The following is a 23,150-nucleotide window of genomic DNA, read 5'->3' as shown; positions in this document are numbered from 1 at the left end:
GAGAGTACTGAAATCTACATTTCAACCAGTTTTTTAACATTCAGTTTAACAGAGGGGAGAATGGGGAGTTAGGGAACTTAAGCTTTATCCGAGATGTCAAGCCAGTTTTATTTCTCCTTTATCGACGTGAAACTTAAAAAAAATTACTAGTTTATTTAATTGGGGGAATGAATAGGACACAAATGTCTTCATGTTTATTTCAGGAAGAATGTTTCATGTAGTAATAATAATACCCACATGCTAAGAATTTTTCCTGTCAGACAGTCTGTCTCGGGTGTTCTGTCAGGCTTCTGGATTACCTGATGCCCAGACAGGAAACCCTGACCTCCCAATTCCCACTTTCAGCTTGGTACACACACTTTGTTGCTAGGACTTCAGATAGCTCAAGGGCTCCCTCTACTGGTAGCTAACCCAGGACTCTTTTTCTTAATTTGAGTACTAATTATTGACCCAGTCCAGGGAGTCTGAGGAATGAGAATATAGAACAGATAAGTTCTTTGCAGTGAAGATATGACGATTTACATACATATTGCTGGAACAGAAGGTGGGGTTAGGTGAGTACTAGGAAAAGGGAACAGAAAATTCTTCTGTTGTTGAGAAGTCAGAGAGTTCAGTCACAACTGGGAAATTAGGAAAGGTGGCGTGGAAGATTTGACATTTCTCTGGATCTGAAAGGATGAGTGAAATCTAGCTTTGTAGCAATCCAGGGATAGGGTAGGAAGAAGATAAGCATCTTGGCTAGAGGGAATGGTGTTGGCAAAGGCATGCTGGCGAGGAAGGCAGGGAAATGTGAAAATCTGGGGAAGCAGTGAGTATTCATTTCAGTTTAATTGAAGGATAGGATCTATGAAATGGAAAAGTTCCCTTGGGATCAGGATGGCATTTTCCAGCCTTGGTAATGACGAGGAAGATGGTTGGCAGAGGGAAGGAAGTTGAATAAGAAGGTCATTTAGGTTCCTTATGTTGGTCATGGCTCCAGGGTGGAAAGTCACTGAGAAATGGCCAGAATACAGATTCCAGATCCTTCAGCAGCCACTGCCACAAGTACTGGAGATCCACAGAGATTGCTCCTTGCCAGTTCACCCCCTTCATCCTAAGTGATCTTTTCCCAGGCTCCAGCATGGTCTACTTCATGAGGAGCTACATAGACTCATTTCATCTGGTTTACAGGCAAGCGTCAGAGTTCCACTTGACTCAGGCTGAGGGCCTTCCATGCCCCTTCTCCCAGCCCCAGTTGTGAAGAAGGGCAAACCAGTGAGAAAGAATTGAAGGGAAGGGTTTGCACCTTCCTCTGCAGCACAACTCCTCCTGCCCCCACCCTCCTGCTCCGGTGTCTGCCTCAGTCCAGCAGGAGACACACTACCACCTGACCGCGCTGGTCGTCTGGCAGAAGACGCACTTCCCAGATACTAAATCTGAAGAGAAATCAGGAAAGAAGAGGATGAGGGGAGTGGCTGAAGTGAGAGACCGTGGAGACCATGAGAAAAAGGAAAGAGTCACCCAGGCTTTGAGCACTAACTGCCTTCGCCTTCTTACTGTCACCACTTAGATGTCTGTCTGGCGAGTACCTCAAACTCTGTGTGTCCCAAGCAGAACTCCTGGTCTCATCTCCTGTCCAGGCAGCTCACCTCATAGCCTCCGTGCCTGGCCAACAGTGCTGACCTTCTCATTGCTCGAGCCAGGAACCTTGGAGTCAGCCTTGGTTCTCCCGTGCCTTTCCCAACTCATACCCAGTTCTTCAGGAAATCCCAGAGGCTTTCCAGTCAAAATCTATCCTGACCCTTCTGTCCCCCCACCTGCGCTGCAACTATCCTGGTCTACACCATCTGTCACCCGCATCACAGCAGTAGCTCCCTGCCCAGTTCTTTCCCGCCTGCTGCTGCTATTCTAAACTGAGTAACTAAGAGTGGTCTTCCAAAAATAGGAGTCAGATCTTGTCACTTCTCTGCTTCAAACCATGAATGGCTTTTCTACTGTCTCCAGAGTCAAGGCCAATATCCTTACAATGGCCCCTACACTGTGGCCACAGTATCCGGGCTTGCTCAGCTGTTCCCCCTCTGTCTTCACCGATCCTTGCCACACTGGTTTCTTTGCTACTTCTCATAGCCATCAGGCACGCTCCTGCCTTGTGGCCTTTGCACGAACTCTTCCCTCCATCTGGAGTGCTCTTCTTCCACGTATCCGCAGGGCTTACCCCCCTCTCTGTAATATTGACCTTAGGAGGCTGTAATCTGTTTTGATATGGTGTCATGGAGATTATCCATGGTTTAGAGCAGAGAAATAGATCCTTTTATGGAATCCTATAGGCCTCCTTGTCTACTGATTAATGAGAATGAAACTGCTGTTGGCTTTTAAAGAAAACTGGGACTGCACAGAGGTGTGTGTGGCGCATTTCACATTTCCACCAAGAAGCACATTTTTGTGTGGGGCAGCACGTGAAGGTCAGGCTGGCTGTGATGGGATCACTGATTCGCCATGTGCAAGGTTTGTCATTCTCCATTCAGTGACGGTTGCAGGCATTCTTATTTAAAAGATCAATGCAAGTTGTGTTCAAGGAATATTTGGTGTCATTTGTTATACATGTCTTAAAGTTCTATAATTTTGAGCTTCAATTATGCCATTTAACCTAAAATATATAGAGGAAGAATGCATCTATAGTTTTTCTATTTTAGCTGATTTATTTATTCTTTGGGTTTTTAACGTCTTTATTTTTACATTAATCTTCGAAAGACTTTGCTATAAAAATAACAGATTTGGTAGACAGAACATGGGTTTTGAGACAACAGGACATTCATTTTAGTTTGAGGTTTACCTTACTGGTGATTATTAGAACAGAGAAGTTGTTTAATGTTTGTTTCTCCATTTTATTATCTGCAAAGTGAAAATCCTAGTTCTTCTGCAATCAGGTTGTTGCTAGAATGAGATGTAGTCATGTACTGGCTCTGGATAGTTGCTGACTGCCACTTCGAGTGTCATTTCCCGTTGGACACAGAAGAGTACACCAGTGTTTTGGGATCGTTTATGGCTCAGGAAAACATCTTTAACAGCTTTGAAAGCAAAACTCCTGCTTGTAGCTGACTGCCACTGGACCCATTTTTTGTTTGTTTTAAAAATTTTGGTTGAAAACACATCTCTGTTCTTTCCACTGTCCACCCTGCACCCCCATGCCCAGAGTCAATGGAAACACACTGTGTGTTCTCTCCTCCCTCTGTCCAGCCCCCATGTGTAAATATGCACACATTTACTTAGATGTTTGCTCAGTGCGTTGATGTCAGGGGCAGAAATAAAGATGGAACTTGTCTTCCATTGAGCTTATTTCTGGAGGACATCTCTACATTTTCAGTTTAGACCAGATTTGATTGAGTTCAACATTTATTCAGCTTCTACCATGTGCCAGTCACTTTGCTGGACTTGGGGATATGAAACTGTAAAGTAGTAGGTCTAGCTCTTGGAGAGAATAGACAGAAAGCTGTGGTTACTCCGTGTTAGGATGTGTTTCGCGTCAGGAATACGTGTACGCCACTGCTGGGCTAGGAGGGCACGGTGGTGATTATTATCTTGATGCCCTTGTGGACAGTGCTGGGGGTGAGCCCACTCACACGTGGGTCTCCCTCCCTCCCTTGCCCTGTTCTGTGATCACTGTTCTTTTTAGGGACATAAAACTGGCCAGAGAATTAGTAAGCGTGTTCTCTGGACTTTGAGAGGAAAGCTCGGTGTCAGATACTCTGCCACAGTCAGGCTCTGCATCTCATTTTGCTTTGGGATATAGTCATCATACAGGGATAGGGAAGCATAAAATGGCATGTTAATTATCTTGAAATATTGGTCACATTGGTTTTGGGGGTAGGGGAACAGGATGAAGGTCATCTGCAAGAAAAGAGCCTAGGGGGTCTACAGCAGTTGGGTGCCAGCCAGATGGAGCTGCGGGCGTTTCCAGCACAATGCTTAGTCTGCCTGCTTCCTCCCAGCTCTGGCCCTCACTGAGTGTGTTCTTCTTTCTGATTAAATATTACATATATTCACGATGTGCCCACTGTGCTGCATACTGCCCCTTGATAGTTACAGGGTTGATGCGCTGCTGTCCAGGTGCATCTTTGGCGGGGAGGACACCTGCACTTGAATTATATAATCAACAGCTAGAATTGAACATGGGGGAGGGGACCATAGAGATTGTCATCTGTTTGTTTCACTTTACTGATCTGGAGTCTGGGCCCAGAAAGGCTATGGGACTCTGCTCGGGCACTGCATCGTTTTCTCCTGCTGTGCTCCAGTGACTGCCTGTCCTCCCTGCTAAAATCCTTGCGCGGTTAGGCTCTTGTTACAAGGTATTCCCCCCACCCTCCTCCCTCTTTCTTCCCTCGCTGGAACTTCCTTCCTTCTTGACATTGTTCCAGGGCAGCTGGAGAAGGGTAGGATGAAAGTCTTGCCCTCAGGAGCATGTGCTTTACGGAGCCAGTAGCAAATAAGCAACATCAGCAGTCAAGATAAAGCAGGGAAGGGCTGGGGGTGGGATTGCAGGTGTAAGCAAGGTGGTGAGAGGTCAGACCTCTCTGAGGAGCGGACGTTTGGAGAGGGAGCTGGGGAGATGTGAGCCGGGTGCTCATGTAAGGGGAGGGAGACTCCAGCCAGAGGCTGTGTGAGGAACAGTGCTGTGTGCTCCAGAAGCCTCCCGATGCTGAGGGAGGTCAGGGCGCCGCACACTGCCAGTGCGTATTCATTTGTGGGGGGCAGGGAGCTGGAAGAAGCAGTGAAGGACCTCGGTCTGGTGCCTGAGATGCTTGTAATGGGCTTAAGTTGGTCTTTAGACATGTTGGTGGGCCGCACCGTGTGTGACCTGAAGCTCAAGGTGTGAGGAGTAGTGACCAGAGTCCGGTTATGGGACCCCTTTGCTTTAGTTATGGGCCGCCCAGAACAACAAGGCCATTCTTCTCTCTCTCGGACTCTCCCCACAAAGCTTTTCAGTGAAGTAGTGAAGTGGGCCCAGGAGGATTGCATGTCGTTGCGCGCCCTAACTGTGCGAGACGTCTCCACAGAAAAGCCTATAGATGTTCTCACCTTTCCATTTCAGACGGCCCAACTGAGGATACTGAATTTAAGGACGCATATCTCATTCCAAGAAACATCATGGCTGAGCCAGACTACATAGAAGATGACAATCCTGAACTAATTAGGCCTCAGAAACTGGTCAATCCTGTCAAAACGTCCCGCAACCATCAGGATCTTCACAGAGAACTTCTCATGAATCAAAAAAGGTACAGTGGTTTCTTGAGCAAAGTTTTCCTTTGGGGACTTTGACTTAAGAGATTTTTTCTTTTCTTGACGGTATTTAAGGCTGCCTTATTCCTTCCGGTATGAGCCAGGCATCCCTCCATGCAGTCCGGTCACGCAGGCGCAGCGCCCACTACCGCTCTTACGCCGTGGGCAGTAGAGCCTGTCCCCTTCTCACGTGGACACGAATTACGGAATTTGGTTGGAAGGGCGTCGATTAAGGATGAATGAGAGTATCTTAAGTTGAAAAGAAATACATTCTTTCTTGAATTTATAAAAAATTTGAATTTTCCTCTTATGTTTGGGGAATTGTGGAAATCCAAGGTAAATACAGCCTGCATTTGTGAGTGGCAGGAAGAAGTCTCTATCACTACTGCAACTTAATAATAATAACAAAAGCCCTCTTTTTTTTTTTAAGTAACATTTAAAATTATTACTATGATCATTTTTATTATTTTTTCGGAGGGGAGAAAACATTTATCTTTTTTATCTTCTTTTTTTTTTTTTAAGATTTGATTTATTTATTTGACAGGGAGAGACAGAGACACAGCACGAGAAGAAACACAGCAGAAGGAGTGGGAGAGGGAGAAACAGGCTCCCTGCTGAGCAGGGAGCCTGATGCGGGGCTCAATCCCAGGACTCTAGAATCATGACCCAAGCCAAAGGCAGATGCTTAGTGGCTAAGCCACCCAGGCACCCAACCTTTTTATCTTCTTTGTAAACTATTTGTTAGCTCCATATGTACCATAAAAATTTTTGGATGTTGGGTTGATGTAGTCTGCTTTTTAAGTGATTTTGGGCAGGGCCAGATGACCAGGAAAGCTGAGGATACAAAGCTACTTTGAGTCATTAGGACACAAAGTTATTTATATTATTTAAAGACCTAGTAAGCTTCCCTTAGAACTATCCCCAGTTCTACAGAATGAAACTGTTGATCTGAATTGTGGGACCACAGTTTGGTCATCACCCAACTCCTTACCAAGACCTTGTTAGCCCTCATTACACTGAAGGGTATGTAGACCAAGTTAAACAGTAGGTTCATGTTTGTCAAGGGAAGGCCTAATTTTAGAGGTGATGTGGAGGCAGCCCTTCTTCCCCAGTGCACCCCTGCCAGAACTCATAACTCCTGTTGAGGAATTCAGTGTGACTCCACCCTTCCTCCAGGCTAGGAATGTGCCTTCCTCCCTTTTTGTTACCAGCATGCACTAGTATACCATGGGATTCATGCTGCTTAAATTGAATGCAAATTTGATCCCTTCGGGGTAAATGCTTAGCTTCTAACTCTCTTTGTCACATAAAAGAAATATATAGATTTGGTATTATTGTGACCAAAGCAAAACAGGAACATGTACATTCCTAAACAGGGCCACAGAATTTGGAGGCAGTCTTGGCTGGGAAATGATGCCTGCATTTTGGTAGGAAGATCAAAAGTTTGATATAGGGATGCCTGGGTGGCTCAGTCAGTTAAGTATCTGCCTTTGGCTCAGGTGTGATCCTAGGGTCCTGGGATTGAGTCCTACAGCAGGCTCTTTCCTCAGCAGGGAGCCTGCTTCTCCCTCTGCCTGCCACTCCCCCTGCTTGTGTGCTCATTCTCTCTCACTCTGACAAATAGACAAGATCTTTAAAAGAAAAAGAAGAAGAAAAAGAAGAAGTTTGATACACTCCAAAAGAGTAGCAGTCTCCACTAACTAGTTTCCTGATTGTCTTTTCATTCATGGACCTCTGTTCCCTTATCTGTAAAATGGGAGTAGGGGACATCTCTGAAGGACATTCTAGCTCAGACTGGATTTTGTTGTTTGTTTTCCTATTATATCTGTGAAAAGGCTCCAAGTCAGAATAGAAGCGAAGGTAAAACCAAAATTGGGAGAACAACTGTTCTCTGAATTACAGGCTACAAAAATATATTTGGCACCCCGGGTTATAGCTCTCTAAAACATACAGGTTTGTATGATTAAATCTGTTGCCAGATTTTCTAGAATAGGCACTCTCTGTGAAAATGGACCCCCTTCTGTCTGATTTTCTCTGGCCCATCATTTCTTTTCTTTATTTATTACACAGTTGAATCCTTAGTTAGCCCAGCTCAAGTATTTTGGAGAGTGCTCTGTTCCCTTGAGTATTATAGTGTAGAGAGGATGTCCTTTGAGGTTAGAGGAAATCATGTAAATCGACATTTGCCATTTAACTTGACCTATCTTTCTGACCTGGAACAAGTTCCCCCTTCCTGAGATATGTGTCTTCATCTATAAAGTGGAAGATAAAGATATATTTCATCTATCTTTTTTTTTCCCCAATTTATTTATTTTCAGAAAAACAGTATTCATTATTTTTTCACCACACCCAGTGCTCCATGCAAGCTGTGCCCTCTATAATACCCACCACCTGGTACCCCAACCTCCCACCCCCCCGCCACTTCAAACCCCTCAGACTGTTTTTCAAAGTCCATAGTCTCTCATGGTTCACCTCCCCTTCCAATTTACCCAAATTCCCTACTACTTCACCTCCCCTTCCAATTTACCCAAATTCCCTACTACTCTTTCTTCTAAAACTTAAATAATAACATATATGAATACCTACTAAAATGACTGCTGTATATAATAAATGCTTATTAGTCCCATGTTCCACTTTCCATGGAGCATTGTCAGGAAATCCCCATTGCTTTTCCCTCTTTTTCCCTAAAGGGCAAAAGAAGGAAAAGGCAGGAAGAAGGAAGTTTTCAAAAAATCAAATGAATATATCTCATCCTACGTTTTCGGGTCTTTCAAGATAAGGTCTTAATTTGGTACAGTCCTGTCGTTAGAAATACACCTGGTTTGTGAAGTGAAACCTCTCCAACAGTTTTTTTCTTTTATTTGTCTTCCATTAAATATACTTGCTAGGGACTGTGGGGTTTTTATTTCTAAATTTTTGTGCCAAATGACAGGAAGTTTCACATGGATAATATGTTTGGTTAAAGGATAATTGTACTTGATTACTGGTTTGTATCGTAACAAAAGTCTGCTTGCTTTTCTACAATTTGTAAAGGGCCTTCTCTGTTTTATCTTATCCAGTGATCTTTCCAGTAACCCAGTGTGTGTTATCTTGGGGTCACCCTTATTTGACATGGTAAATAAGAGAAAACTCAGAGAATAAACATAAAATTAAAGGTAGTTCATACAGATAAGTCAAGTAGAGTAATAATATTGGTCAGAAAAAAAGCAGAGAAAAGCAAGGGAGGCAGCAGTGAGGTCCACAACGCGAGTGTCCTGTGGAGCCTGTACCTTTGCTCTTCACAGACACAAATTTGGCTCAAAGTCCTAGAGCAGTTGTTTCACAGAACTTTTGAGGTTACATTTTATTTTTATTATTTTTTTAATTATGTTCAATTAGCCAACATATAATACATCATTAGTTTTTGACGTAGTGTTTAATGATTCGTTAGTTGCCTATAACACCCAGCGCTCATCACCACATGTGCTCTGCCCCCACCCCGTTACTCCCCCCGCCCCATCCTTCTGTAACCCTCAGTTTGGTTCCTGACTCCAGAGTCTCTCATGATTTGTCTCCCTCTCTGATTTCTTCCCATTCAGTTTTCCCTCCCTGTGGTATTTTAGAGATCATAAGATAAAAGCAGAGTCACTGGTTAGTTTTAGATTAAAAGTCTTTACATTTTGAGCTGGTTGCAGTCTGCCATTAGGTCTGATTATGAGGACCCTTGGTCAGGTTCTTCGGTTCTGTAGGTGTTCCCAGTGACATTATTTCAAGAGGCATTATTTCAAGATGAACATTCAGGAAGTCTTAAAAATATAGGGGTATTCCTATATAACTTACAGGGATTTCGTCTTCTCTACTTTTGGCCACACCTGGAGAAGACCCAGTCACTTAAACACATCCCTAAAATTGGTTCTTTGGCTTGTATCCTCCAGTCAATGGTTTCTACTTCCCTGTGTTTTTAGTCCATCTTCATCTTATCTGCTTTGCTAAACATAGAGTTCCTCAAGTAGATACTTGCTGCTGTATCAGGTGGGGAAAAAACACGGGAAACTGAGTTAGAAGTCTTTGCATTTAGAATCCCTGCAGGTAGAAATGGCTCAAGGCGAAAATGTAGATAAGATAGGCCATAGCAGAGGATTCCAAGATTAAAGGTGAAGGGCTTGAAATCCAAAAGCAACCCTCCCCCTCCATCCTAAATAAAAAATTGGGCCAGGAGATGTTTGGCTGTGTGCGTAGGGGAGCTGATCTGTTAGGGTCTGAGTCAGCCCTTGCCTCTGGCTCCACATGCTTCCAGGTGAGGAGGGAATTTCCCCTTTAGGGGCTTTATGCATCTGGGGTAGAGGTGGAGTGAGTGTAGACCATTCCAGTCGGCCCCTGGATGTACTCAGTGGTTTATGTGAAATATAGAACACAACTTTAAAAGTTGTCTGTACATTTCATCACTGATGGTGGAAATATAAATTGTTGCAGCCTTTTTTGGAGGGCAGTTTGGCAATACCCATCAAAAGATAAAATGTGTAGAAGCTTAGCCAGTGGTTCTATGTCTGTGAATCTGGCCAACAGAAATATTTACATAAGAGTGTAAGTGTACATGTATACGGAAGTTCATTGCCTCACTGTTTTTAACAGGGAACAATGGGAAACAACCTAAATGTCTGTCAGGGGAGTGGGAAAATTTGGGGACCTCTGTACTGTGAGGTCTTGGGCAGATGTTGGGAAGAATGAGGACGTGATCTGCAAGGCTGTAGAAAGTATGGAAGAGCGCAGACCAGACTCTCAGTTATCTCTGGGTGTGGGAATGGGAAGCATCGTGGCGCCAGGGTCTTTACCTTGTACAATTCTGACCACACAGAATACAAGGTAAGTGGTGCTCCCAAGATTTGTTTAACAGGAGGAGTTTGGGTGTGCTTTTACTTTTTATTTTACATATGTATGTTACCTAACCCATTATTTTGTAAAGAACACATATTAATTTTTTTAAATTAACTTATTTTAGAGATGGGGGAGGGGCAAGGGAGAAGGAAAGAGAAACTTAAATGGACTCCATGCTGAGTGGGGATCCTGACATGGGACTCGATCCCACAACCCTGAGATCACAATCTGAGCCAAAACTGAGAGTCAGATGCTTGACCTACTGCACCACTCAGGTGCCCCTAGGGCATATATTCTAAAAAATAGTCTTGGCCTTCTGTCACATCACAGCCACAGGAAGCAGACTCAGAAATAACTATTGGTGTTGAGCAGTTCAAAGCCACCAGGACTTGAGTACCTATCAGTCATAAAGGAATTGCAAGTACTTGTTAATTATATGTCACAATTAATTAAAGCAAATCAACTATTAACCACGCACAGAATGACACTGTAGTCTTTAGGAGATTTAGAGAGGCTTGTTTCTGTCTTTGTAATCTGGTCCAGTTTTTCACTCAGAATCATATGGGCAGTGCTTGACTTTTTCCATTCAGCACAGAAAGTGAAGTGATCTGCTGTGATAAAATATTAACTAAATTTGTATGACTTTTTGACTGCTGTAAGTGCAGAGCATTTATCAGATAAGCACCATTTTCCTGAGCCTTCTGTGACTAAGTATTTTATTTTACTGCCACCATTGTGTGAAATCTTTGACTAGAAAATGAATACTGAATATTACTTAAACCCATTCATAGGCTGCAACAGAACGTCAGCTTAGTGTTCATACATCAAAGTTTGTTCAGCAGCCTTTGCATAATCCGGGAGAATTTAATAACCGTTGAGGTTAATTTTGTCAGTGAAATAAAGGGAAAGGAAAATGTTTGAAATTTCAATGAATGCAGATAGCTAAATTCTTAATCCTCAAATTTAAATCCCTTAATTCTGTCTGTTGTATCATACTGAGGCATTTTAATAATCATGAAGCTAAGCAGGTCTTCACTCAGATTATTTACAAACAAATTTTCCTATATTTATTGTGAGCAAAGTACCATAAGCAGTTTTTATTGCACGTAATATTTAATTTCCAGAATCGTCTGTCCATACTTCTGTCGACATCATAAGATCTTAGTAACTGCAAAGCAAACTGTAAATAAATTATAAAAGTTACACATGTCTTTTGCCTCCTTTTTTGGAATGAATTTTAGTATTTTTCTCCTTTTTTATCAAAAGTTCTGCTTTTGTAGAAAATTGGGAAAGTGGAGACATGTATGTTATTTTGACTATCCTTTATCTGTAGTGATGGAATATACCGATCTTTAGTCTGTAAACCACAACTCTGAAAAACTGGTGATTTAGATAGAAGAGATGCCAAATTTCTAAAAATTATAGTTAGATAAATGAAGTGTGAAATTGAGAATTCATTCACAGATAAGATAGTGTGAGCTTGAAAGAACACTGAGATGAGCGTGTTGCTGAGAGCATGCACCTCGGAAATTGTTGGATTTTACGGTTACTCAGATGACTCCTAGATGCTGAGACACATTGGTTGATTGACATAGTTTAGAGAACAACCATTCAGGTAGACATTCCTGATTTACAGACTAGCAGTCACCATCAGCAGGACCAGAAGGTGCATGGGAGAGTGCCTGGACCCATCTCAGTACGGTGGATTCATCAGGGCCCCTCTTGCTGCCCAGAAAAGCCTGAGTCCCTGTTGGGTCAAGTGTGCACGTGCGTGTATGCAGGAGAGTGACTACGCACACTGTCACTTAAGCCCTGTGCTGTCGGAAACTGACAGTGTTCTTCCTATTTTGTGGTTTCATTTTTATTTTAAAGGCTGTTAGTAAATGTTAATATCAAGTTGAGATGACTTAGAGCTAGCGGAGACTTGCTGCAGAGAAAGGAAAGATAGGAGAAGGTAGGCTGGCGAAGCCAGCACCTTGAAAGCCTGGATGGAGAAGTCTTAAGGAAGTGGGGTAGAAAACTAGAGACAAGGAGTGTCCTGCCTAACAGTTAAACATAGACATTCCATCTAAGGAGATGCCCTTGAATTGTCCCAGAGATTCTGGGTGGAGGGTTGCTAGTGAATGGTCTAAGTTTTGGTTTTGTTTCTGCCCATCTGAAGAGATGGCAGCCTTATTTCTCTGTCAGAAATGTAGACCTTCCCTGCAGCCTGATGTCCGTCCATGATCAGTGGTAAACTACACATCCAAAGTGGTCCCACTGCAAGGAGCACTGGGTGTCTTGGGAGCAGAGATCCCCGTGGCAGTGCGCCCCTGGGAGCTGACGACATCTCAGATGTACCTGCATATATTCAAGAGCTCTCTGACAAATCTGAGAATTTTGGAAGAGGAGTCCAGGGCCATTTTGCTATTTAAATTTCTGTGCTAGCCTGTCTCTGGCTACTTGAGTACATGGGATTGGGGGCTCCATCTTGGGAAGTCTCCCCTAAAACTTCATGTGGAGGCACTTCATATTCTGGGCATCTCCATCATCACCATCTCCACCATCTCTGGCCTCTCCATCTCTGCCATCTTCTCCATCTCCATCATCATCATGAGTGATCATAATCCCCACTGAATGAGCATGCCGTTCCAGCCTTCCCCATCCCAAACCATTCTCACTAACCTTTGCATAGGCTGGTATCTGGCACACAGTAGGTGCTCAATACATTTTTATTGAGTGAGTGGATTATGCTTACTCTTGGAAGTTGTTCTTGCCCTTTCTTTCATGCTCATGAATTTCTGGTACCCCCAGTGTTGACTAACTGGTAGTAGGCATCACAGTAATGCTAATTCAGTAGACTCATTTTCTGTGGCTGATACCTTAAACTAAATTTCTGTTTATGAAGGATGTGTCCATTGGATTAAAACTTTGTTTTCTTCTCTTTTCTTTTTTTTAGATTAAGACTTGGGGCACCTGAGTGGCTCAGTGGGTTAAAGCCTCTGCCTTCGGCTTGGGTCATGATCCCAGGGTCCTGGGATCGAGCCCCATATTGGGCTCTCTGCTCAGTGGGGAGCCTGCTTCCTCCCCTCTCTCTGCCTGCCTCTCTGCCTCCTTGTGATTTCTGTCAAATAAATAAATAAATCTTTTTAAAAAATGTTATAAAAAAAGACTTTCTAATTTTGTTCTTATTTATTTATTTTTTTTGCAGGGGTCTTGCCCCTCAAAACAAGCCAGAATTGCAGAAAGTAATGGAAAAGAGAAAACGAGATCAAGTAATAAAGCAGAAAGAAGAAGAAGCACAAAAGAAGAAATCTGACTTGGAAATAGAGCTATTAAAACGGCAACAGAAGCTGGAGCAGGTAAGAGTGATGGGGTTGAAAAGTTGTTTTTTTCCTTTATTGAGATAATTCTGACATTTAGTATTGTGTAACTTTAAGACACACAGCGTGTTGACTTGGTACATTTTTACGGGGGTATGTTTAGCACTTCCGTCACATCACAGAGCTGCATTTCTCCTGGTGCTGGGAGCAGTGAAGATCTAGTTACTCAGCAAGTTGAATGTCCATAGTAGTCTTGTTGACTGTAATCACTGTTCTGTGTGTTGGGTCTCCAGGACTTCCGCATCTACTGGCTGCAAGTACATACCCTTAAACAGTATCTCTCCCACCTCCCCGCCCCGGGGAGCCACCGTTTTACTCTCTGCTTTTTTAATTTTGGGTTTTTTTTAGATTCCACATATGAGAGAGATCATGCAGTATTTGTCTTTCTCTGTTTGACTCACCTCCAAAGTTATCTTTTCTGTTCTGAGAAATAAGGCTGTTGGAACAAGCGGAATTTGCCAGACCTAGTAGATGTAAATGTTTATTGCACAAAAGGAAAATATGAGACAGAATGTCAGCAAATGGGCTAACATACTTTCAAAGTAAAGACAAGGATTCTACTGAGGACTTAGAAGAGATTCAGGAGGCAAAGCCCAAACTGGGGAATATCCCTGAACTCACAGCAGAGTGTCGGGAGCACAAGCAATGGAGTGAAATTCAACTTCACTGAAACTGTGCGCAGAGCCGACTGTGCCCTGGTCTCAGGAGCTTGTTTGCTTAGCTTTGATTTCGGGTTCTCGTCGTCTCTGGTATTGCTGGTGGTACCAACCAGTGGGTTGCTGCTCCACACAGGATGAGCCCAGGGCCCGTGTGCAGATGAGCGTATATCCACGTAAGATGGAGACCAGGAGAGAATGTCTTCCACTGGGAAACAGAAGGTGTTAGGGACTTTGGAAAGTGAAAGAATGTTTTGGAAAGGCTCTTAGTATATAAATAATTTTCCTATTTCTGAATTTCATTTAGCTTGAACTTGAGAAGCAGAAATTACAAGAAGAACAAGAAAATGCCCCAGAGTTTGTGAAGGTTAAAGGCAATCTCAGGAGAACAGGCCAAGAAGTGGCCCAAGTGCAGGAGTCGTAGGCCCCAGCGACGGAGACGGCGCGCGCCTGGGCCATCACGCGGGGAAGCTGTGAGCACGCGCCTCCTCAACACTTACTCAGGGCCGAAGCCCCTGGCAAGAAGCCCAGCCAGCAGAGAACTGTTATTTTAAGAAGGATTTGGTTTTGGTTTTCCTACAATCTGGGTGGATAAATGATCTGTGACCGTTGCGATTCCTATTCGCCAAACGAAGGATGTTGACCAGCACTTAAGTTGGGATAAGTGAACCTGTGTTCAAAGACTTAAACAAAAACAAAAACCCCACAACAGCAAAAAAGAAAGAGGACACTGGAATAAATTCTAGAAAGTTGCACTACTTGGTTTTTCCTTCTAATCCAAGTTTAATGGGGGCATAGAGCCTTTTTTCTTCTAAAACCTAAAGAAAATGTGTTTTGTTTTTTCCTTTAGTTTTCTGTTAGATAATTTAGATCAGATAGGACGGTATTTGACCTATTACACCCAACATGTCTAAAGTCCCTTTTGAGACTCCAGAGCTGTCCCATCTCGTTACACTTGGACCTGTGTTATATTGAGACCCGAGAGTGTTAATATTGAGCACAGCTTTTACCCTCGTTGACATTCAGATTCAGAAATAGGGTGAGAAGGTTAAAAATATGGAAAAAAAACATAAAAATATGGAAACAAATACATATAAAAGATACAGAAAAACACATAAATGTTCATCTTGATCTTATTTTAATTCCTTTGCATTCTCTGATACTAGAATGTTCCATGATGACATTCCAGTTTGGAGAAGGAACGTCATATAAATCCACCTATTGCTTTGATACTGTTAGAATTTTTTTTTGTTTTGTTTTGTTTCACTTTTGAATTTCTTGCTGAGCTAGTCCTTGTATATGAAACAGTCTCCCAGTTCGTTGGAGAAGAAAAACTGGTCCATATTGCCCAACTTCAGTGTCAAAAGTAGAGGGTACAAATCTTTGAGAGCAGTGTGAGGGGCGCTCCCACGGGAAGCTGGGCGAGGAGGAGTTCTTTGGGTATTTTAGTGTGAAACAAATGTAGGTTGGTCTCCAGGAGGCCTAGGTGGAAGGTTGGTAGCATTTGTACATTTTGAGTATCATTAAATCCAAGTTTTGAAAACTTCAGATTAAAGATCACATATTGCTTTGCCTTTTTTTTTTTTTTTTCTTGTGAAGAAAGATTGTTCCACTGCCCTGTTGGCGGTGATTACTACTGTCCTGCCTCTCAGGAAGCACTGAGGTAAGGGGAGAGGCTGCCCAGCTTCCGCATGCTAGCCAGGTTGCTACTCCAAGTGAAGTCCCAGGCGAGCAGCAAAATCCTGACGCAAAATGCATTTTATTACTTCTGGTATGGGCAGGGGTATATTCTACTTGGGGTGATCTGGAGGAATTTATATGGATTCAGTAACATCCATCGAGATGATCCAGCCAATCATTTCTATAGTGAAGAGTCATCTTAAACTTCTTTTAAAACTGGATCCCAAGCTTTTAATCCTAATAAGCATAGTAGAAATTAGCTTTCTGTGGGAATGCTTTAGTTTTCATAGCTGACAGGTTCATATTCAACCCTCTTGTGAACAAGATAAAGGTAACCACGATGACAATATACTGCTAGTCAGAGGACATGTCGGTTACACCTGAAGTGGGTGATTTCTTGTCAGCAAGTATTAATGAAAAACGTGAGATGCTTAAGATAAAATGTTGCTCTCTAATAGTTTGCTTTCGGAGGATGGAGTAGTAACTGTTTTTTTCCCATCCCTCTAAGCTTTGAGAGAAGAAAGTATGCTAAATGATCATCTTCAAAGTACCTTTCTGATCACACGTTGATTGGAGTGCTTTCTTTGTGTATTTGGGCTGATGATGAGATTTGCAAAATGAAGATTCAGGACTGGCTCATAGCTTTGCACCTAACTGGATGTTGGATCTTAAGTCCTGTGCCCTTGAAGCAGTTCTGCCACTTGATAAAATTCTCAAGGGCCCTGAGAGGCCCCGTTAGCAGGACCGATTCTCTTCCTAGAACTTACCCAGAATTCATTCCTCACTGGGAAGAAGAATTGCAAAAACATGACCCTCCCAGTCTCGCTCACCAGTCTGCACAGTGACGTGTGGTGAGTAGTACAAAGTCTGGCCAAAAGACTTGTAAATAGTGTGAAGTGATGTCTTATGACCAAACGGTGGGATGTACAGGTGAGAAGCTCTCTGAAGTTGTCCGATCAGCGAGGCTCACAAGCCTGAGTTTCAGAGCGCGCCCATCTCTCCTCCACGCATTCATACTGGACAGTCCAAATTCCTAGGACTCATGAACATACACGCAGTTTTGTGCTTTGAGCCACTTTTTGACCAAAATGGCTCCATTTTTCCACTCTATGGTTTTCTTAAACTAGTTCAGTGTTTTCTAGTCTCCTGGTAGTAAAGTAGTGTTGCTTTCTAAGCTACAACAAACAGTTGACTTTATTCTTCTACTCTGAAAAATCTTGACTTGTTTGAGTGTATATAATATATATAAAGGGAGCCTTAATGGATTTGTTTTCATAATTTAATATTTTTTGTATTTGCTCTTGTACAATTGTTTTTAATGGAAAGTATTACAGAATTGAGGGTGGAATTCTTAGAACCAAAGTTATTCTTAATAAAAATCACCACATGCTTGGACCATGAAGCTGTGTTTGTCTCTTCTGTTGGAGATGGATGTCTGCCACTGAGGGTGGGGGTGCCGCGTTCAGCTCAAGGGGTAGAAGGGGGTTTTAGGTCTCTCTTTGGTGACTGTCCTCTTGAGAGTGCTCTCCCTCCTGCCCCAAATCACTTATGTCCTCTGGAGCCTTTTGTCAGTCAGGCTGACAGTTCACTGTGTCAAACAAATTCACGCTAAGGGATCATGCTACTTTTTGTATAAAACATATGTTAGTAGCTGCGGTCAGCCCTTCGGATCAAAGTATTCTGAATTTTAGGTGGCTTGGTGGGACTGTGGAGGTATATGTTGGTAAGGGCTATTTCTTAATGCTGTGAGCTCATACATATGACATAGCTGACATGTGACCATGAAATTATTCTTTTTCAGCTAAATTTACATTATCCTCAAAAAGTTACTTTGAGAAACACTACACTTGATGACTTTGTACTATTAGTTAAAATAGTTGGGAGATTCTGGCCTCTTTGTGCCTTTATTTTCCAGCCCCCAATCATTACTCACCTTGATGACCTAACTGCTAGTGTCTTTGGACTCTATTTTGAAAATCAGATCTGCTCAGAGCAGTGTAGCTGTCCAACCTCTAAGGGTATACTGTGAGCTCTAAAGACCAGTGCAGTAGATGGGCTCCAAAGTGGTTTGTGCCATAGCTTCATTCTTGGAATGCAAGCAGGCAGTTTCCCAGAGGGGCAGTTCTGAGGCTGTTACTCCGTTTCCTAGAGCCACTCTATGCTAGCTTGTTTCTTAGAGTAAGAGTTATAGATTTGAAAAAAGGGCAGTTAAAGTGTTTGATAACGTTTGAAATGCCAAGGGCAGCCAAAAAGTATTAGAATAAAACTGGCAGGCTTACATTTACTAGTAGAATGAGAAATGGAGTGTTTTCTTTCTAAGATCCTAGGGTAAATAAAATCTTTATGAGGTAGCCTCACAATTACAATTTCTTCCTTTTTGTTTCCTCTTAAGAAGATGCAGTCTGACTATCAACTAGGGATGTTTTCAACATCTTTCCACTTGTTTCTAGATATCCTGCAAGATGGTAATTGCCAACCAGAGTCCAGTACAAAGGACACTTGGTTATTTATTGAGGGTGTGCTGATTGCTGCTTGGGTGTTGTTGTTCCCAGGCCCCTTGAGGTTGGGGAATCTATTTGTGTGTGTCAGTGTGAATATATAGTTACACATCTGCACTGATATTTATTTTTATGTTTCTAGTTATTGAAAATCATGAGTTTATATTAATACTCTCAAATCTAACCTAGTACTACCTTCTAGCTTTCCTCTTTCCGTATGTGTAACTTCTTCCTCTAGCAGTGAACGCCTCCTCCATGTACTTACTCATTTTCACACACCCCACCCCACCCCATACCTAATCTATCTCCTGCCTTCACTCAGCCCTGTCCCCACTCCGGCCCTGCCTATAGGCTTTGTGGCTGAATTATCAAGGAAGGAAAGAAGCAAACAGGGTTTTTTTGGACATTTTAAGCACTGACTGTGAATTTAAACTAAATTACCTCAAATCTCTTGAACTGCAGATTTAGTATGCCTATTTTGTACCTTTCTTTTTTTTTTTTAAAGATTTTATTTTATTTATTTGAGAGAGAGAGACAGTGAGAGAGAGAATGAGCGAGGAGAAGGTCAGAGAGCGAAGCAGACTCCCCATGGAGCTGGGAGCCTGATGTGGGACTCGATCCCGGGACTCCAGGATCACGCCCTGAGCCGGAGGCAGTCGTCCAACCAACTGCGCCACCCAGGCGTCCCTATTTTGTACCTTTCAAAACTCGAACAATATGTGAACCATGCTGGATGTGTCAACCTGGGTTCCCTAGAGAAACAGAGCCAAGAAGGAATAAGAAAGAGTGAAAGATATGATTGGTAGGTAGGTAGGTAGATAGACTCATGAGGAATGGGCTCACACAATTATGGAGGCTGAGAATACCACCATCTGCTGTCTGCATCCTGGAGACCAGGAGAGCCAGCCAGTGGTGTGATCAATTAAGCTTGAATCTGAAGGTGTAACTCAGAGTCTGAGAGCAGGTGACCCTGTTGCAGCTGGGAAGTCAGGCAAAAGGAGAGAGAGGGAGTGAAACCTCTTTGCATCCCCTTTTGTTCTGTTCTCACAGGCCCTCCGTGCGTTGGTTGGGGGGAAGGCTGCCTACTGGGCCCACTGATCCAAACATCAGTCTCCTCTGGAAACACTCTCAGGGACACACCCAGAAATAATGTTTAATCTGGGTACCCTGTGGCCCAGGCAGGTTGACACAAAATTAGCCATCATACTTGAATACAGTGTTAACACAGTATTAAAAATAACATACATAAACCTATTTACAAATCAACTTATGAGCTTAATGCCCTAAAATTTTTTACTTTAAGAATACTCTCCTACTATTATGGCTATATTTTCATACTGTCCTAGGGATTCAGTCATATCTCGCTCTATTTCCTGGGCTTATGATAATCTTATACCAAGCCTTAAAGAAAAGGAATTCTCCAGACTAACTGAGAGTACCAGCTAAGGACAAGGAGCCTGGCCACACAGTGTAAAGCCAACTGAACCATGAGCCACAGGCCTTGGATCAAGTCATTTTATAATTCATTCATACTTGCTTTGTCATAGGATTTTTAAATCTGGAATTTTTTGGAACTTGGTGTCTTTCCCAGAAATGAAGTATTTAATTTTACGTGGCCAGGATTGCCTTACTCGTCCTAACTTTATGATACATTGATCTTGTCTATTAGCATTATTGAAAATTAGAAATACCTTATCAATATCCTATAGGATCAGTAGGATTATATTGAGGTTAATTGGTAGGATCATGTTGAGATTTTTGTCTATAAAGAATCATCAAGTCTGCGTGGCGAATTCTTTGAGATATCTGGCTATTATCTTGGGCATACTGTTCTGTCCATTTAAATTTGTTACTGTGTCTCATCAGTGACCCCTTTTCTACTTGGTTATTGTATGTGACATATGACCACTAATGACGATCAGTCTTCTTTCTAGTTATACTACTTTTTTGAGTTTCCTTCATTTATTCCTTCCTGCATGGGTAGCTAGAAATAAGCACTTGCCCATGCTTTATGAAAATATGTATTCTTAGAACAAAAATACTCTCATATAGAAACAATTCTTTAAGCATATCCATCCTTAGTTTGTATTAAAATTCATTTTTCTCTTTTGGGTATCATGAATCTGGCCTTTTGTAGATTTAGCTTCTTAGAATTTTTATCTCCCTTTTTTTTGGATGCTCAGAATTTTGTAACTTGGCTATGAAGGTTATTCCTATATCTTTGGAGTTTTATAAAATATTGCTTCTAACAGCAAAGTATCCTTACTCTGTTACAACAGTAAGATGTTTCAGATCAGCCTAATTTTTTTTTCCCGACATAAGACATATACTTGCCTTTCAAGGAGTCCTGGTTCCTCTTGATGCAGAATGGAAATGGGGACCACTGTTTGGCATGAGGGGTGCACAGGAGAGTTGTTAGTGGACAAAGTGCTCCTGCACTTTTACTAGTGATAGATCTAGGGGACATGAAGTCACCCCGGATTTTCCATTTTAACCCTTTAGGTGAGTCTTACTGAACCGGAAACCTTTCCATTACACTTAGATTTACAGACATATTTTCCTTTAAGAATTATGAAGCAGGGGGTTGAGGGGCACCTGGGTGGCTAAGTCAGTTAAGCATCTGCCTTGGGCTTAGGTCATGATGCTAGGGTCCTGAGATGGAGCCTCGAGTCTGGCTCCATGTTCCCTCTGTGCAGAGGGAGTCAGCTTCTCTATCTGCCCTTTGCCCCTTCCCCCCACCTGCTCGTGTGCTCTCGCTCTCTCTCTCTCTTAAATAAATAAACCTAAAAAAAAAAAAAAGAAAAATCTTTTCTAAAAAAAGAATTATGGAAGGGAAGGACTTGTCTGCCTATATATCAAAACACACTTTTAAGCAGCAGTAATTTAACTGGGTGGATACTGGTCCACGGTAGACAAATAGATCAATAGAACAGAATAGAAATTTTACATTTTGAAATTTACTTTTTGATTAAGGCAGAATCTTATTTCAAATCAGTTAGGAAAAGATAATCCAGTGAAAAGTTTTGGGGCCATTAGAACCGAACAAATATGTATTCCTCTTTCTAACACCATATCTTTCTAAGACTAAGTCTTAGAAAGACTTTTCTAAGTCTTTTCTTTCTTTCTAGGTCTTTCTAAGACTGACTGCCAGTTATTAAAGTGTTCACATAAAAATAAAACTATAATTCTGGGAATAGGAGGGGCTTTCCTAAGCAAGATATTTAAGACATTATCTAAGCAAGACTGGCAAATATAGCTAGTAAAAATGAAACATTTTTGTACAAAAAAAAATTTTAAGGATCAAAAGGCAAGTAACGGGCGCCTGGGTGGCTCAGTGGGTTAAGCCGCTGCCTTCGGCTCAGGTCATGATCTCAGAGTCCTGGGATCGAGTCCCGCATCGGGCTCTCTGCTCAGCAGGGAGCCTGCTTTCCCCCTCTCTCTCTGCCTGCCTCTCTGCCTACTTGTGATTTCTCTCTGTCAAATAAATAAATAAAATCTTTAAAAAAAAAAAAAAGGCAAGTAACTAAGATATACTACATGTACAGCAGCAAATGAATAACACATTACATACGTGTCTATTACATGTCTACATACAGAATGTCTGCAAATGTCAATCCAATAAAAAAATGAACAACTATGTAACAGGCAGTTGATAGAAGAAATATGAATGGTTCATTAACATATGGAGAGATGCTCAGTGTCACTAGTGTCAGCAAAAGGCAATTAAAATGAGATTTTAGCACAAATAGTCACAGAGCACAACTTAAATAGAATGATAATAGCTATTATTGGTGAGGATGTGGAAAATAGGTACCATTAAGTAGACAGCTTTGGTGGGAGCGTAAATTGGTAAGCCAACTTTAAGACACATGTAACTTCACACCCTCTGGAATGAAGATAATCAAAAAGCTAGGTGTTGACTAGGATACTGGTGAGAATATAACATGGTGCAGCCACTTTGGAAAAGTCTAGGAATTTCCTAGAATGTCAAACATAGATCTATCCCGACTCAGCAGTTCTAAGTATATACACCCCAAAAACAAAGTCTTGCACACAGATGTTTACAGCAGCATTATTTACAGTGGCCAAAATGTGGAAATGATCTAAATGTCCATCAGTCAGTTGGTGGATAAGCAACTGGTTGGTGTATCCCTACAGTGGAATACTATTGAGCAAGAAAAAGGAACACAGTACTGATACATGGATAAACCTCAAAAACATTGTGCTAAGTGAAAAAAGGCAAACACCAAGGACGACAAGGTGTATGGTTGCATTTTTATGCAATGTCCAGAACAGACAGATGAAGTACTGTAGTGGCTGCCTAGGGCAGGGGGCGGTTAGGATGGGAATGGGGAACAACTGCAAATGGGCATAAGGTGTCTTTGGGGGGTGATGGAAATTATTTAAAATCATGGTGATGGTGGCATATTTCTTTATACTAATAATCATATTAATAAAAATATACTGATACCTACCTACCTAAAACTTCTATGGTTTGTGAGTAATACATCAGTAAAGCTTTCTAACACACACATATCCTGCGACACACCATTACATGTCTAGGAAATTGGCCTTTGGGAATATCCATGTGCACAAAGGTCATAGGTCAAAGATACAGTTGCAGCATTTCTCAGGAGAACCCAACTACGTAATAGTAGCTTACTAGGTTAAGTAGAACACATCCCTATTTGCTATTATAGTCTATTATATTACCTGTTATATAAGAAGCAAGCTTACAGAACAATACATAGCATAATGTCATTGACATGAGAAGAATAAAAAAGTACATATATATAGCCATATAGCTATATAAATGCTTACAAATAGGACTGGAAGTTTATTGA

The 23,150-nt window shown here is 42.0% G+C and overlaps 1 protein-coding gene across 4 annotated transcripts in view; it reads left to right on the top strand.

Moving 5' to 3' along the window:
• The window catches only part of FAM107B (family with sequence similarity 107 member B), a 227,979-nt gene extending 210,769 nt beyond the window's left edge, over window positions 1–17,210 (top strand). For all 4 annotated transcript variants that reach the window (XM_044226484.1, XM_044226487.1, XM_044226486.1 and 1 more), the window contains 3 exons: window positions 5,069–5,252; window positions 13,301–13,451; window positions 14,436–17,210. In XM_044226484.1, coding sequence (XP_044082419.1) covers window positions 5,069–5,252; window positions 13,301–13,451; window positions 14,436–14,552 — 452 coding nt within the window. In that variant the 3' untranslated portion in view covers window positions 14,553–17,210. The remainder of the gene's footprint in view (window positions 1–5,068; window positions 5,253–13,300; window positions 13,452–14,435) is intronic.
• The last annotated feature ends 5,940 nt before the right edge of the window (window positions 17,211–23,150 follow it).

The sequence above is a fragment of the Neovison vison genome, chromosome 12 (genome assembly GCF_020171115.1).
Source record: "Neovison vison isolate M4711 chromosome 12, ASM_NN_V1, whole genome shotgun sequence".
Classification (NCBI taxonomy): Eukaryota; Metazoa; Chordata; class Mammalia; order Carnivora; family Mustelidae; genus Neogale; species Neogale vison.
The sequence above is the reverse complement of the archived record's forward strand: the minus strand, read 5'-3'. Positions and strand labels throughout refer to the sequence as shown.